Source organism: Prosopis cineraria, unplaced genomic scaffold, assembly GCF_029017545.1.
Source record: "Prosopis cineraria cultivar Desert tree isolate PC_DT_omini unplaced genomic scaffold, ASM2901754v1 PC10, whole genome shotgun sequence".
Classification (NCBI taxonomy): domain Eukaryota; kingdom Viridiplantae; phylum Streptophyta; class Magnoliopsida; order Fabales; family Fabaceae; genus Prosopis; species Prosopis cineraria.
Genome location: NW_026555341.1, coordinates 33,651,203 through 33,667,026, shown reverse-complemented (window position 1 = coordinate 33,667,026; position 15,824 = coordinate 33,651,203). Strand labels below are relative to the sequence as shown.

The following is a 15,824-nucleotide window of genomic DNA, read 5'->3' as shown; positions in this document are numbered from 1 at the left end:
TATGTTTCTCCCTTACGTTAGAATATTCCATTCAAAGTAAGCAAATTCGGGATGCTGGCATTAAGAAATGGTAGAGCCTTATGGAGATGGAAATACTCTTAAAGTCAACTGAAACTTGAAAGGAGAACATGACTCAGAAAAAAGAAAGAGGAAACTAACGTATTATACCATGATAGCTTCAGAGAGCCCTTCTGCAATTGCAGCATCATCAAAACCACCGCCAACAAAGGACAGAGCTGAAAGCCATTTGCAGAATGTATCAGGGTCACTTGTCCAGCCAGTCCGTTGCGCAACAATGCCTGCATTCAACGATGCCAAATCAAGTAAATATGTGGAATTTTCAGAGAGGAAAAAATTGTATTGTCTCATTGCTATTCTAATGTACACACTGGCCCTATATATAGACATCAAGAGAGATAAAAGCTAATAAATACTAATAAAGCCTAATTAATGAGATCCTAATAAATGCTAATAATTCTCAATAATAACATAATATTCCCACACTCCCCCTCAAGTTGGATCATAGATGCTAATCATGTCCAACTTGCTTATACAACTCTCAAATGCAGGCTTGGGTAGTCCCTTGGTTAGTACATCCGCAGCTTGTAACTTTGTAGGTAGGTATGTCAGACATACAATACCTCCTTCTACTTTCTCTTTGATAACATGTCTATCTACTTCAACATGTTTAGATCTCTCATGCTGTACAGGATTCAATGCCATGCTTATAGCAGCCTTATTATCACAATACAATTTCATTGGTGGATCAACTCTGACTTGTATTTCTTCCATGACCCTTCTTATCCATAGTTCTTCTGTAATTCTTGAGCTAATGCTCTCAATTCTGATTCAGCACTGCTTCTGGATACAACTCTTTGCTTTGACTTTTCCAGGTTACTAAGTTTCCCCACACAAATGAACAATAGCCAGAGGTGGATCTCCTATCTCCATAAGTCCCCCCCAATCTACATCGGTGTAAATCTCAATTGTCCTTTGATCATGCTTCTTGAATAACAATCCCTTACCAGGTGTACCCTTAAAGTATCTGAGAATCCTATATACAGCTTCCAGGTGTCTCTTCCTTGGATCACACATGTATTGACTTACTACACTGACAGCAAAAGCAATATCTGGCCTCGTATGGGATAAATAAATCAGTTTCCCAACCAGTCTCTGATATCTGTCTTTATCAATGGTTTCTTCTTTCTCCTTGTCTTCTTCTTCTTCAACTTCATTATCAGAGTTGTTTTCTCCTTCTAACTCCTCAGTGCCGCTTTTCTCAGGTGGCCTCTTCTTTTTCGAGACCACTATAGGAGTTTCCTGAGGTTTACAACCCAGCATGCCAATTTCCTTGAGAAGATCAAGTATATACTTCCTCTGAGATACATATATTCCTCGTTTTGACCTAGCAACTTCCATCCCAAGAAAATATTTCAAGTTCCCAAGATCCTTAACTTCAAATTCCTTACTAAGGATAGTTTTTATCCTTGCTATTTCATCAACATGATCTCCTGTAAGGATTATATCATCAACGTACACAATGAGGATGCACTTCTTAGCCCCCTCAGCCTTAACAAACATCGTATGATCTGACAATCCTTGCTTGTAGCCTTCTAACTTTAGGACCTTTGAGAATCTGTCAAACTATGCCCTAGGTGACTGTTTCAAGCCATACAGTGATTTTTTTCAGCCGACATACTTTGTCATTTCTGCCTCTATCAAACCCAGGAGGTAAAGTCATGTAGACTTCTTCCTTCAATTCTCCATTTAGAAAAGCATTTTTGATATCTAGTTGATGAAGATGCCATTCAAGGTTGGCTGCCACTGACAATAGGATTCTTATAGTGTTTAGTTTTGCCACTGGCGCAAACGTCTCTTTGTAGTCTATGCCATAAGTCTGGGTGAAACCTCTTGCTACTAACCGTGCTTTCAACTTGTCAAGTGTGCTATCAGCCTTATACTTTGGGGTAAAGACCCACTTGCAACTAACCAGTTTCTTACCTCTAGGTCTTTCAACAATCTCCCATGTTTCATTTTTTTCCAAAGCTCTCATTTCCTCCGTAACTGCATTTCTCCATTCTGGTATTTCCAATGCTTCTTGGATGTTGTTAGGAATAACAACTTTATCCAAATTAGTGATGAAGGCTCGGTAACCAAGAGAGAGAGCCTTGTAAGACACATGCTTCTGAATCGGATGCAAAGTACAAGACCGAGGTTGTTTCCGAAGGGCAATAGGTAGATCAAGATCAGTAGATTCACTTCTTTGTTTTGAGTCATCTGGCTTACTAGATGGATCAATCTTTGGTATGTCAGCTTCAGGGACTACCTCTGGTTCTGACTCTCTTGGTGCCTCAGGTACAAGTTGCTCACTATCTTTTGTTTTCTTCTTTCGAGTATAAACTAACAACTCCCCCTTTTGTGGTCTTTCCACATCTTTCTCTGTTATCTTGTTTTCCTCAAACTTTGGCATAAGAGAAGAGGTTGGTGAAGGTGGGGTGTTGGACAAAGGTAAGGGTGATGGTTCTAGTAAAGGAGACACGGACTCAAGAAGTATATTAGGTTCTAGTTCCCAAGTCTGAGATTCACCTATATTCTCCCCTTGAATTGAGGAATTGGAATAAAAAGGAGTTTCTTCATGGAAAGTAACATCGAGGCTTACAAGGATGCATTTAGAAACAGGATCAAAGCATTTATATCCTCTTTGGGTAGGAGAATAGCCAAGGAAGATACACTTGATAGCTCGAGGTTCAAGTTTACTGCTTTGGTGAATATGAACAAAGGTTGTGCACCCAAACACACGAAGCGGAAGTTTGGTTTCAATGTGGGATGTAGGAAAAACACTCTGCAATTTTTGGAGAGGAGTTTCGAAGGCTAATATTCGACTGGGCATCCGGTTGATGAGATAGGTTGCGGTTAAAATGGCATCTCCCCAAGAAAACTTTGGCACGTTGCAAGTGAACATGAGTGCTCTTGCAACTTCAAGGATATGTCTATTTTTTCTTTCTGCGACCCTATTTTGTTGGGGTGTATGGGCACACGTACTGGTATGGACAATCCCATGCATTTGGAGAAAATTACTCAAAGATTGGTTGAAGCATTCAGTGCCATTATCGGTGTGTAAAACTTGAATGTTAGTGTTGAATTGGTTTTTGATCATGGTAAAAAAACTCATGAATGTGGATGCAGCCTTGGACTTGTTTTTCAAAAGGTAAACCCAACAAACACGAGTATGGTCATCAATGAAGGAGATGAATCATTTTGTTTGAGTACGGTTTGAAATGCGAGATGGTCCCCACAAATCACTGTGGATGGTTGTGAAAGGTTTGATAGGTGTGTATTTGGCTCTAGGAAAGGAAGTTCGGTGGTGTTTGGCAAGTTCACATACCTCACACTGGATTTCACTATGATTCAAGGTCGGGCATAAAGTTGGAAACAACCGCTGAAGGTAATGAAAATTGGGATGACCCATTCTCTTATGCCATAACATAAAATCATGAACTTTAGAGGTAGATGCAAAATTACCAACAATAGGTGGGTTATCCACTCGAGTGATGACCTCTAAATAGTAGAGCCCCTTATATTCTTTGGCATTGTCGATTGTCGCACCAGACGATAGATCCTGAAACACAAAATGTGACAGGAGAAATTTAGCAAAACAATTTGAGTGCCTGGTCAGTTGACTGATTGAAAGTAAATTACAGTCAAGTTTTGGCACGTGAAGGACAGGTTCCAAAGCAATAGAATCTGATATACGGATACTCCCTTTTCCTGCCACCGGTGCTAAGGAGCCGTCTGCAATTTTCACTCTAATATTTCCAGCACATAGGGTGTAAGTGGTGAACAATTGATGACAATTAGTCATATGATCAGATGTCCCGGAATCCACGATCCAGACCACTGCACTTCGAGTCGTCTTTAAAGCCTGAAGGAAAGACCCTCTTTTTGAAACAAATGCCATGGGTGCAGATCTGGAATTATGCACAACACTACATAAAAGTAGCCACAGCACCACCCCTAGCACTTCAAATGAGGGAAAAGCTTTCTGGTAGATTGAAAACAGAAGCCACAACCCAATATAACTCCAAACCCAGCAAAACAGGGCACTAACAAGACCATACGACCTGATATGGCTCGAAAACGATGTGCCCATACACCGGATTGTGCTGGATCTGGCCGGAGAGAGTGCGTCGTTGTCGTCCGAGAAGATCGCATCCTGAACGAAGCCTCCACCCGCCTCCACGCGCCGCCGAAAGCTTGCTGACGCAGTGAGCAGGGGTGGCACGTGTGGTCTACACGCGCCGCCGTTCGCCGCCGCCGCCCTGGGTTTCGTCGTTCGGAGCCTCCTGAGTACGTCTAGGGTGGCGATGAGATTCAAAACTCACTCCACCATTGTCCACACAAACGCTGTCACGTACTGTTCAGGCAGCCCCATTCTAGCCATTCCAGAACTAATTTAATTTGAAATTTTGAGCCTGATGCTCTAATACCATGTGGAATTTTCAGAGAGGAAAAAATTGTATTGTCTCATTGCTGTTCTAATGTACACACTAGCCCTATATATATACATCAAGAGAGATAAAAGCTAATAAATACTAATAAAGCCTAATTAATGAGATCCTAATAAATGCTAATAATTCTCAATAATAACATAATATTCCCACAAAATATACTCCATATATTAGTCAATTGCATACAGATTTTCTGGCGTAAGAGAGCAGAATTCAGACTTCACAATATTCAAGAGATTATATTGTTGAAAATTAGTAAGTAGCGAAATTTTGTCCAATTCCTTGCTCTACTTCAAAACTAACAGACAATTGTTAATATATTCTATATTTAAAATTATACTCAATTCATCGAAAGAAATCACACTCATCTAATTCCCTTGTCAAAGAAATCAATTTAAAGTGCAAGGGATGGGTAACAAAGGAATATTTGAAGAGAAATAGTAAGTGGTAGAATCATAGAATGTATTTACACATGCGCTTAAAAGAATAGACTCACTTTACCAAAAAAACAGGAAAAAAAAAAAAGAATAGACTCACAATCATGCATCAACATCTGAAGTCCTAATAATTCAACAGTAATGCAGTCTAAACAAGAGAAGATTTTAACAACACCATTAAAAGATTATGCAAGACTGTACCAGAATAACATCCACGAGTACTAAAGGTAACTAATGCAAACTCAACGTTGGAAGTCGAAGGCTTCTGCATAAAAAAGGGAAAGGAGAATTTAATAGACAAGCAAACCAAAATACATCTATTGTCAAGCTAGAAAACATATCACATCCACTAAGATAGCAAAAGCTAGAAACTAATGTACTCTACTTCACTCGTTATTGAGGGACTAGGCTTTTTCCACACTTCTCATGCTAATAGCATTTGTGGGACTTCACCTAATAGCTTAAACGTTCAGGATGGATTAGTCTTCCTATACAGCAACCAGAGCAAATTTCCTTAATACTTCTTTCTTTCATTTTTAATAGCTACTTTCTTTCTTTTTTACAAAAAGGAAAATCAGCATCAGAGGTACAAGAGAAGATATAGCATTAGCGGCCAGAAGATATCAAGAAAAAATTAGAGAGAGAAAGCCGGGGGTGGGGGTGGAGACTCCACTACATAGAAAAGCTTTTTCAGTCTCTGTGCAAATCAAAAATTATAATTCATTTGAAACACAAACACTCATTCACAGAGCACTAAAACAAGGCTGTAAACAAAACTTTATCCCACAATAGTAGGAAAGGCAAGGAGATATCCTTGAAGATATGAGCAGCCCTTGCCTATAATAGTAATAATTTCAACCAAAAACACATTAAAATCTTGCAAGCTTCCAACACCGAATAAATCCTTTGAATCAGTTACACAACTTTCTTCTACCCAGGTAATTGGGTCAAAATAAGACAACAATAGCTTCAAGCCAGAGTTTAGGACTAAAAGACAGCATAAAATAAGATCACATAAACAATATTCAAGCAGTTGATTAGTTGAAACTATCCAATAGATTATCAAGACCAAATCATGCATATCTCCAAACTGACCAGTGCTGGAGCCTTGTTAGTTTAGTAGAGCTTTAGCATCAAGCAAAAATAACAATTATAATATTGGCAATGAAAGAATCTACTGGCCAGTGCATAAAATCAGGAAGAACCAACAACATAATAAACAAATATTTGTCCCTCAATGCCAATAAGAAGACAGCATTTTACTTTACCATCCGTGAATAAAAGTACACTAGATTAAATAAAAGAGCTAATAAAAAGTGAGCAAGATCACATTAGACACTAATACAGTCCTCTCATCTTTTCCCTAGATAGTACTATTTTCATTTGAGTGAAATCATGCATACCTGCCCAGTTGTGTCATTTCCACCGAAAGACCTGTATGAATACCATAAGATGTTAAAAATAGTTACTAACAAACTATAAAGTGAGATAGTTATAGAGAGTTAAGTTATTTATCTAAGCTAACACGGGAAGGACTTAACATATGAGGACTGCTAGATGTAGGTTTACCTTACCTCACATGTAAAAGGAATCAACTGATAATTATCACTAGGCACTAGATAGAACAACTAGGGGTGGTAAAGGGTGAAATTAACAACTACTTTCAATATATTTCTTGATAATCCTTTTGTGAGTATATCTGCCAATTGATCACCAAAAGGTATGTAGGGAGTACAGATTAGGCCACTTTCCAACTTCTCTTTGATAAAGTGTCAATCAATTTCAACATGTTTGGTCCTATCATGCTATACAGGATTATGAGCAATGTTGATAGCTGACTTGTTGTCACAATAAAGTCTCATTGGACCTTACCATTTGATTCTCAAATCTAATAAAATTATCTTCACCCACAACAACTCACAAATTCCAAGTGCCATAGCTCTAAACTCAGCTTCAACACTAGATCTAAATACTACATCCTACTTCTTACTCCTCCGAGTAATGAGATTTGAGCCAAGAAACATACAATATCCTAATGTAGACCTTCTAGAATCCATATCCCCTCCATGATCTACATCTGTGTATGCTACAAGAGTCAATTTTTCCTTCTCTTGAACAGAATGCCTTTCCCCGGAGTGCCCTTCAAATACTCAAGTATGCGATAAATCGCTTGTAAATGAGATTCTTTAGGATCGTGCATAAATTGACTTACCACAATCACAACGTAAGCAATGCCTGGCATAGTGTGAGCTAGATAAATCAATTTCCCAACAAGTCTTTGATAGGATTCCTTACTGACAGAAGGCTCTGGAGGAAGAGGTTTGTTGGGCTCATGACTTTTTTTCGGTTTGCCAGGACGTCTTCCTTCCTTATAAAACCTGTGATTCTGTTCAATTGGAGCGTCCATAGGTCTGCACCCCATTTTTCTTGTTTCAATGAGAAGGTCAAGAATATATTTATGTTGGGATATGAAGATGCCATGCTTAAAATGCACCACTTCAATGCCTAAGAAATATTTCAACCTCCCTAAATCTTTCATTTGAAATTCTTTCATCAATTAACTTCACAGAGACTGAATCCCTTACAAATCACTCCCTGTTACTATAACATCATCAATATAAACAAGTAAAATTGTTACTCCCCTTGAAGAAGCATGTTTGATGAATAAAGTGTGATTGCCTTGACTCTGTTTGAACCTCATGCCAACCATGGCCTTTGAAAACCTGCCAAACCATGCCCTAAGTGATTTTTCAAGCCGTACAAAGCCTTTTTTAGCTTGCAAACAGTACCAGGAGGAAGATGAGAACCAAACCTAGGAGTCTCCATATAATTCTCTTCTTTTAAGTCACCATGTAAGAATGCATTCCTCACATCAAATTGCAGCAATTCCCAATCATAGAGAGCTGCTAAAGATAATAAAATACGAAAAATATTCATTTTCGCAACAGGAGCAAAATTTTCTCGATAGTCAACCCCATATGTTTGAGTATATCCTTTGGTAACAAGTCGAACCTTTTATTTGTCTAAAGAACCATCAGAATTATATTTGAGAGTGAAGACCCACTTACACCCAACAAGCCTGTTTCCCTCCGGTAATGGAACAAGATCCCATGTATTGTTGTTTTCAAGTGCGTCCATCTCAACCTTCGTTACCTTAACCCAATTATCATCTATTAATTCCTCAAATACAGATTGCGATATTGAGATGGGATGAAGACTGGTAAGGAAAGCTTTGTGACTACAAGACAATTTTTCATAGGAAAGAAATGAAGATATTAGGTATAAGGATTTTTTAGTACAACTGCAGGCCCCTTTCTCAGAGTAATAGGTAGATCCGAATCAAGCCACTCTAAATTATTTTCATATGCATCCTGACTATCAGAAACATCATGAGAACTTGAAGGAATTTTAGTGTTTTCAGGAAGATCAGGAGTTACCTCACAATTTTCATGCACGGGTTTAGAAGTTTGAGCAAGAGTTGTTTCAGATGATTGAACTTGTGTAAGTTAAGATATTCTCTTCTTCTTCCGAGTGAAAACCTATAGTGGACGACTAAATTTAGGGTGATGGTACTTCCAAGGTCTCACTAGGTGGTAAAAAATTAAGAAATTCGTTGACAAGGGGATCATGACCCTAGTCCTTATTAAGAAGGCTCTCTCTTTCAAGAGGGGTATTGAAATAAGAATCAAATTCAAAAAAAGTGACATCATCAGACACAGAAAACTTCCTAGAAAAAGGATGATAACACTTACACCCTTTTTGAGTAAAGAAATACCTAACCAACACACATTTAAGAGCTCTAGGGTCAAGTTTAATCCTTTGTTGAGAATGCAAATGAACAAAGACCACACATCCGGATATTCTAGGTATAAGTCCACTTGGTGCATTAAAATTAGGGAAAAATTGGGTAAGAACATCAATAGGACTTTTTGAACCAAGGACCGAGGTTGGAAGTCTGTTAATCATGTGGGTAACAGTTAAAAGAGCTTCTCCCCAATATTGCTTAGGCACATTAGTTTGAAAAAATAAGGCTCTAATTACATTAAGAAGACGACTGTTTTTCCTCTCAACCACCCCATTTTGTTAAGGAGTATTAACACAGGATGATTCATGTAGAATTCCATATGTATCAAAAAATATGGACAATGATTGATTAAAAAAATCTTTTGCATTGTCAGAACTAAACCTTTGTATCCCAACTCCAAATTGAGTTTTAATCATGTTATAAAAAGTGGAAAAAGTACTAACATCAGATTTTTGTTTTAGCAAATAAATCCATGTTACACGAGATCAATCATCAATAAAGGACACAAACCATCGAGAGCTAGTAACATTAAGGACACTAGATGGACCCCAAATATCACTATGAATCACGCTAAAAGGAACAGAAGTTCTTTTGCAAACTCGCAAACATCACAATGAAAGGCCTCAACAAGTACATCTTTAAACCAAGAAGGAAATAGTTTTCAAAACATTAAATGAAGGATGACCCAAACGACGATGATAAAGCCAAATTTGATCTTTTCTAGACTTGACTCTTTTTGACTGAGAAGAAGAGGAAGCCATCAAGCTTTGAATCCTACTGCATTCACTAGGCTCATCAAAAAAATAAGTCTATCTCTTTCTTCAGCAAGTCCAATCATCTAATTCATTCCTCGCTCCTGAAAAAAGACAAGAGAGAGAAGAGAATAGGACATAACAATCAGAATCAGTAGTAAGTTTTTTCACAAAGATAAGGTTTGTGCATAGTTTAGGAACATGCAAGACATTCTTTAGCAGAAGACCAGCACTCAATCTAACATCTCCTTAATCGGCCACAGTAGCTATAGACCTACACCCCACATGATTTTCTTAGTACTAGGACATAGACTGTGTTGGATAAGGACCTAAGGCACCATAGGCCCATATCAAAATTAGACCTATTTTTCCTTATTTAAATAAGATCTGCTATTTGTTATTAATATCTAATTTTATCTCTTATCAACATCTAATTTGATTTGCCAAGATTATAGGAGAGATATTAGTGATTTGTGTAGATTCTCTTCCTCTCATCTCTTCATATATTTTAACACTTCTTATGAATAAAATATCAATGTTGTTCTACCTTAATTATAACATGGTATCAGAGCTTTGGCCTGTGATCATTCGTCTCTTAAAGGAATTGAAGATTGATCTAAATGATCCGATTAAAGCATGGTGTGATAATATGTCAGCCATAAAGATCGCTAACAACCCTGTTCAACATGACCGCATGAAGCATGTGAAAATTGATAGACACTTCATCAAGGAAAAAATTGAAGCTAAGGTGATAGATCTATCTTACATCCCTTCAGGGAACCAGATTGCAAACATTATGACCAAATCGTTGACCCAAAACAAATTTGCAAGGCTCAGAAGCAAGCTAGGAATGATTAACATCTATTCGCCAGCTTGAGGGGGAGTGTTGGATAAGGGCCTAAGGCGCCATAAGCCCATATCAAGATTAGACCTATTTTTCCTTATTTAAATAAGATCTGCTACCTGTTATTAATATCTGATTTTATCTCTTATCAGCATCTGATTTGATTTGCCAAGATTATAGGAGAGATATTAGTGATTTGTGTAGATTCTCTTCCTCTCATCTCTTCTATATATGTAAACAATTCTTATGAATAAAATATCAGTGCTGTTCTACCCTAATTATAACAGACTATAAGATACAAAATTCTTGGAGGAATTTGTCAAATGGTTTGAGGCTCCAAAATCCACAATCCAACAGTGAAGAAAATCTTGTTTTGAGGCAATTAGTGCAGATAAAAATAAGACAAATGAAGACTGAAAGGAGATACCTGAGAACCCTAAAGAACAAATACCTGTACTAGAACTAGAAGTAGTCGCCTTGTCAAGTGACTCTAGCATAGATCTTAATTTCTCAGTCTCCCCCTTAAGGTCAGTCTAACTAGAATTCTCCTTGGTAGAATCAGTGGCCACGTGAGCTTGTCCTTTTTTCATATTTGGAGGCTTACCATGGTGCTTCCAGCACTTCTCCTTGGTGTGTCACAACTTCTTGCAATGAGCGCATCAAATAGGTTCTTTCTTGGAAAAGTCCCCTCGTTTCTCATTTTCCACATAATAAGAAGCAACATTCCTTGACACCAGGACAGAGCTTTCCACAAATGGAGTTTTCATCATCATTTCTCAACGACCTTCTTCTGCTAATACAATGGCAATAGTCTCATTGAGAGAAGGAACATCTTCCCAACCATGAAGTTGAACTCTTACAAAATCAAATTCTAAATTACGCCCAGCAAGATACTCAAAAATTCTCTGCTTCTCAATGAAGCGTTTAAAGGCAGCTGCATCATCAGGATCTTTCAAAGTAATACACTGATAGTAGTCTAATTCTTGCCACAAACTCTTCATAAGTGTAGAATATTCAATGACAAATTTACTACCCTATTTGGTATTGAAAATCTTGGTCCGTGTCTCATAAATTTGGGTAGCATCCTTCACTTTCAAGCAAATCTGGTGCACTGTATGCCAAATCTCCTTAGCCAAGGACAGAAACAAACACATGCAACTAACTTTAGGGGCCATAAATTGCCACAACCAAGACATTACCATTGAATCAGCTTCATCCCAAGCATCGAACTTAGGTTCTCCGAACTTAGGACCAATTCCAAGTAAATGACTAAGCTTCTCTCAAACCTTTAAAAAGGTACGAACATACTGAGACCAAGCTAGAAAGTTGGCTCCAGTTAATCGATAAGCAATCGAAACACTTGGCAGCTCCCCAAAAACCCTAAACGAGGAAGACCCAATACTGTCATACGTGTTTTTTTCGTCAAACATGACTAAAACAAGGAGAGAAGGAGATTCCGAGCAAAATGGAGGTGACTAGAACCCAAACGCACTCTCATGCACCGAAAACACAGCACTGGGCAGATTCAGTAGGGCAACGTGTGGCACCAAAGGGGGATCAAACTTCTAGGTGGGGTCAGTCAACGCCAAGTGAAGGCAGTGGTCCAACACGTGTAGGTTAAATAGTCTCCGGCAATAGTGGGTTTGACTGTTCAGAACCCAAACTCACAGAGACAATTGAAACCCTAATGCAAAAAATGAACCCAACCTCAAAAGAACTCTAAGCCTCAGATAGACTTTGATACCATGACAATTTCGGTGAAAAACTACTCTTTTATTATTTTCACTACTATCATTTACATAATGCTATTTATAAGAGTACATCAACATAGAATAATAAATCCTATTATAACCTCTAACCTCCAACTACCAACTAATCCATCTATTAAAGAAATAAAATAAATTTACACTATTTAACTACACATTTTAACAGAATTTTTTAACACATTATACAGCAATTATACAAGAGTGTTGGCTCAAGTGTATGCAAACAAAAAGATGAGATCTCTTATCTAATTTAAGTGTTGAACTCTCACACGCCCCCTGTGTCACGATACCATTTAGACATGACTAAAAATTTAAGAAGAAAGGAAAAGTCGTTTATTTTTGTTTAACCTCTTGGCAAATAGAGCTTTTAGGCACTGAATTTTTTTAATTTCACATTCACTTAATCATTATTAATTAATAGCAAATAACATGTTGTGTAGGTACATACAGCATTATAAGGTAGTTCATATTATGTAGAAAGCAATAATTTAATAATAAAATAAACAGCAAATCAAAAATTTAACTCACATCAGACATCACTAATGCGTAACTCATACCAACTATATAATAATTCAAAATCTAACTAAATTAACAAAAAATGCAACATCAGACATTTGAATCATAAACATGTCTGTCTCTGCTAGAGACAATAGGAAAGAAATATTGGGTACGGGAGTATAAAATAAGAAATTTGCGTGCATTGAAAATTTAGAGTGATTTGGATATTAAATTAATTAGTAGTAATTTGGCGTTACAACAGTATTTTAAATTAATTGGGGATTAATAGTAATTTAGGATTTCTCTTCTATCATTTGGGGTTTGCCAGTTCAAGTTCTAAGGATTGCTACAAATTTGGATTTGTCAGACATGAATTCAGGACTGAGAATGTGTATAAGAATTGTGTTTTCTCACTTCTGTCCTTCCCCTTTTTCTCTCATCCCATAATCTCTCTCTTTCCTTCGCTGCTCTATCTGTCCAGCATGAATTTTCCCATTGCGCAGGGGCCTACAGAGTAGGAGAAAGCATCGAATCCATTCCTATCAATTTTAATTCTTGAATGAAGAGAAATGAAGAAAAAATACGTGGTCCAAAAGAAAAGGGCAACAGTGTGCTTAAAATAAGGTATATGATGCAGTTCACACGGGTCATGCTGTTTTTAACTTTTCTTCTTTTCTTTTCTTTTGTTCTTTTCTTCTTTCTTTTTTTCTTTTTGGTGGTGGGGATCATGTATTTGAATTCACCTCCCATGCCGATGTAACCAGAAATATATTGGCAATGAATGATCCTGCTTTTAAAATGACGGTAGGCTGTCAGGACTCACCCAAAATCCAAATGTTATGAGAAACTCAAAGCAGGTAGCTATTGATTCTCTCCCCTAAACAACTAGACCTTTGGGGCAATCTCCCCAAGGTTTGATTCAGGAGCCAAGAAAATGTATCAAGCATTCACAATATTCAACCATGATTTCATCCAACTTCAACAGAATTTTTACAATTGTGATGAAAAAACTTTTGCAACTTGATTAAAATAACCAAATCCCAAGTCCACTAAGTGATGGTTTAACTATATCTATTCAATCAGACCCTTGAGAAATAGTTAACAACGGAAAATAAATTATCAGAGTGTCACTTTTGAGATCAGTTTCTGAATGTACCATCTGATTGCATTGCAGCCATTTGCTTCGTAAAAAGAGTATCCACAGTCAACTTAGAAATGAAGAGAAGAAGCACAACATGTAAACCAACGAGAACAACTTAGCTTACAAGATTAGCATTACATCTCCAAGTTCTTAGAATTTGAAAGGAAAAGGCGAAGGGGCAAGGTGTTTCGCCAATTCCGTGTAAGTGACAGTAATTACGGAGAGATAAGACTCACTTACATCACTAACACAACATGCTAGAAGTTGAAATCTGAAAAATCAAGTCAATGAAATAAACTTGAATTGGAGTTGAGGCAGACTGTACTTTTACACACCAAAATCAAAGCCGAAAAGCGCCATAACTCAGAGGTAGTAAAAAAAAAATCCCTAACCATGATTCAATATAACAAAGCACAGATACCAAAAGAGAATGGAACCTGATTATCTTATCGAGATAATCCGAACGAATGGTTTGCCAATACGGCCCCATAGCAGCAGTGCTTTCGACTGCGACAATCAGCTGTTTCTCCGACATGATTGATTCAGAGTTCTTCGAGACACGCGGTAAAGTGAAGTAGGTCTGAACCAGACGATCGCTCTGATTCGCCTTAGCCTATTCGATTATTCCCATTATATTTATTTGTAACTAGATTTTACTATCCTATGGATCGCACGGGGAGCAAAAATTATATCAAATTAAATATCACACTTTATAATTTTTATATTAATATTATATTAGTTGTAATATCATTACTTCATTACACAATAAAAGGTATTCTTACCCAACAAAAAAAAAATCCCATTTACTCACAACCTTTATTAATAATAAAGAAATATTAATTCATTACTACAACTTAATGAAATCAAGCATAAAATAGATGACAATTAGAATGCATATATAATATTTTATGAGCCCAAGCCCCTAAAATCTCAGTAAATAACATTTGTAGTTGTTCTTTGATTAATATTTTCATGATCATGCATCAAAATCTACAACCCATCCATGTTTCTTACCTTGACAATGCCACATATCCTGTTTTTACTTCCCCTACAAGACAATAGAAGATTATATATAAATATTGATCAAATATAATGATTAACTCATAGATAATTTATTACTTGCAAGATTTGTTTGTTTCGGTACCTTTCACGTAAGGAAATTGAAATTGTTAACTACCTATTTATGATATTATATTCTATAATTTTTCATTTTAAACATAATGTCTTTATTTATCTTGGGCACATATTTTAAATTTATATATAATGCCTCTATTATACAATTTTATGAACTTCACATCCTTATTATACTAAAACAACTATTTTTTTTAACAAACAGCCATTTTTATTTTGAATGTAGCTGGCTTTTACTACCTACCCCAAGAGATTATCAGTAATGTCTAATTGAATTATGTATAAATTAATTCTACTTCAAAATTATATAAAACGAAGATTAGAATTATTGTAGAATGTCCTGCACAAAAGTTCTATGAAAGGAGGATTTTAACATTGGTTATAGTCAACTTGCAATGGTTTCATGTAAGTACGTATGATATTTAAGATTTTGTAATGCTAGACCTGTATCTCCATAGTGATATTGAATTGAATTCAATATTAGAATTGGGCCAAATTTAAAATGAGTTATACTCAATAATTGTACATATAAAATAAATTTTACATGTACTAACTGTATAATTCAGATTAAGCTTACTTGAACATTGTATAAAAAAATTACTTAAACAAAAATTAGTATAAACATGTAAATTTATTACAATTTTCAATATCTCATTCAACGTACATTAGAATAAGAAGCTATAAAACAAATGTGTCTTGCAACACTATGAGTGCTCCCATTGAACAAAAAAATTTATATATTCAATGATGCAAAAGCAAAGCAAATTTATATTTCTTGCAAAGCAAAAGAAGAACAATCCTTACCATAATATTGTAAACTTATAATTGCACTATTTTACACACACACAAAGGAAAGCAAAAACGAAAGACAACAAAATTAACTCAAACTATCACCACCAAAGAAACCTTCAATGGAGTTCCCAACAATATGAGGAAAGCTAA

General features: G+C 36.5%; 1 protein-coding gene across 6 annotated transcripts in view; it reads right to left on the bottom strand.

Moving 5' to 3' along the window:
* Positions 1–14,375, bottom strand: part of LOC129322646 (mediator of RNA polymerase II transcription subunit 25-like) — a 29,536-nt gene extending 15,161 nt beyond the window's left edge. Inside the window, exons 1-5 of one of the 6 annotated variants that reach the window (XM_054968949.1) lie at positions 14,189–14,375; positions 13,025–13,117; positions 6,349–6,379; positions 5,147–5,210; positions 169–299 (exon numbers count right to left, since the gene is read on the bottom strand). In XM_054968949.1, coding sequence (XP_054824924.1) covers positions 169–299; positions 5,147–5,210; positions 6,349–6,379; positions 13,025–13,117; positions 14,189–14,286 — 417 coding nt within the window. In that variant the 5' untranslated portion in view covers positions 14,287–14,375. Of the gene's footprint in view, positions 1–168; positions 300–5,146; positions 5,211–6,348; positions 6,380–8,382; positions 9,607–13,024; positions 13,118–13,991; positions 14,010–14,188 lie in introns of those variants that run through there. The other 5 variants (XM_054968951.1, XM_054968952.1, XM_054968950.1 and 2 more) reach the window with 5 other exon arrangements.
* Between the last annotated feature and the right edge of the window lie 1,449 nt (positions 14,376–15,824).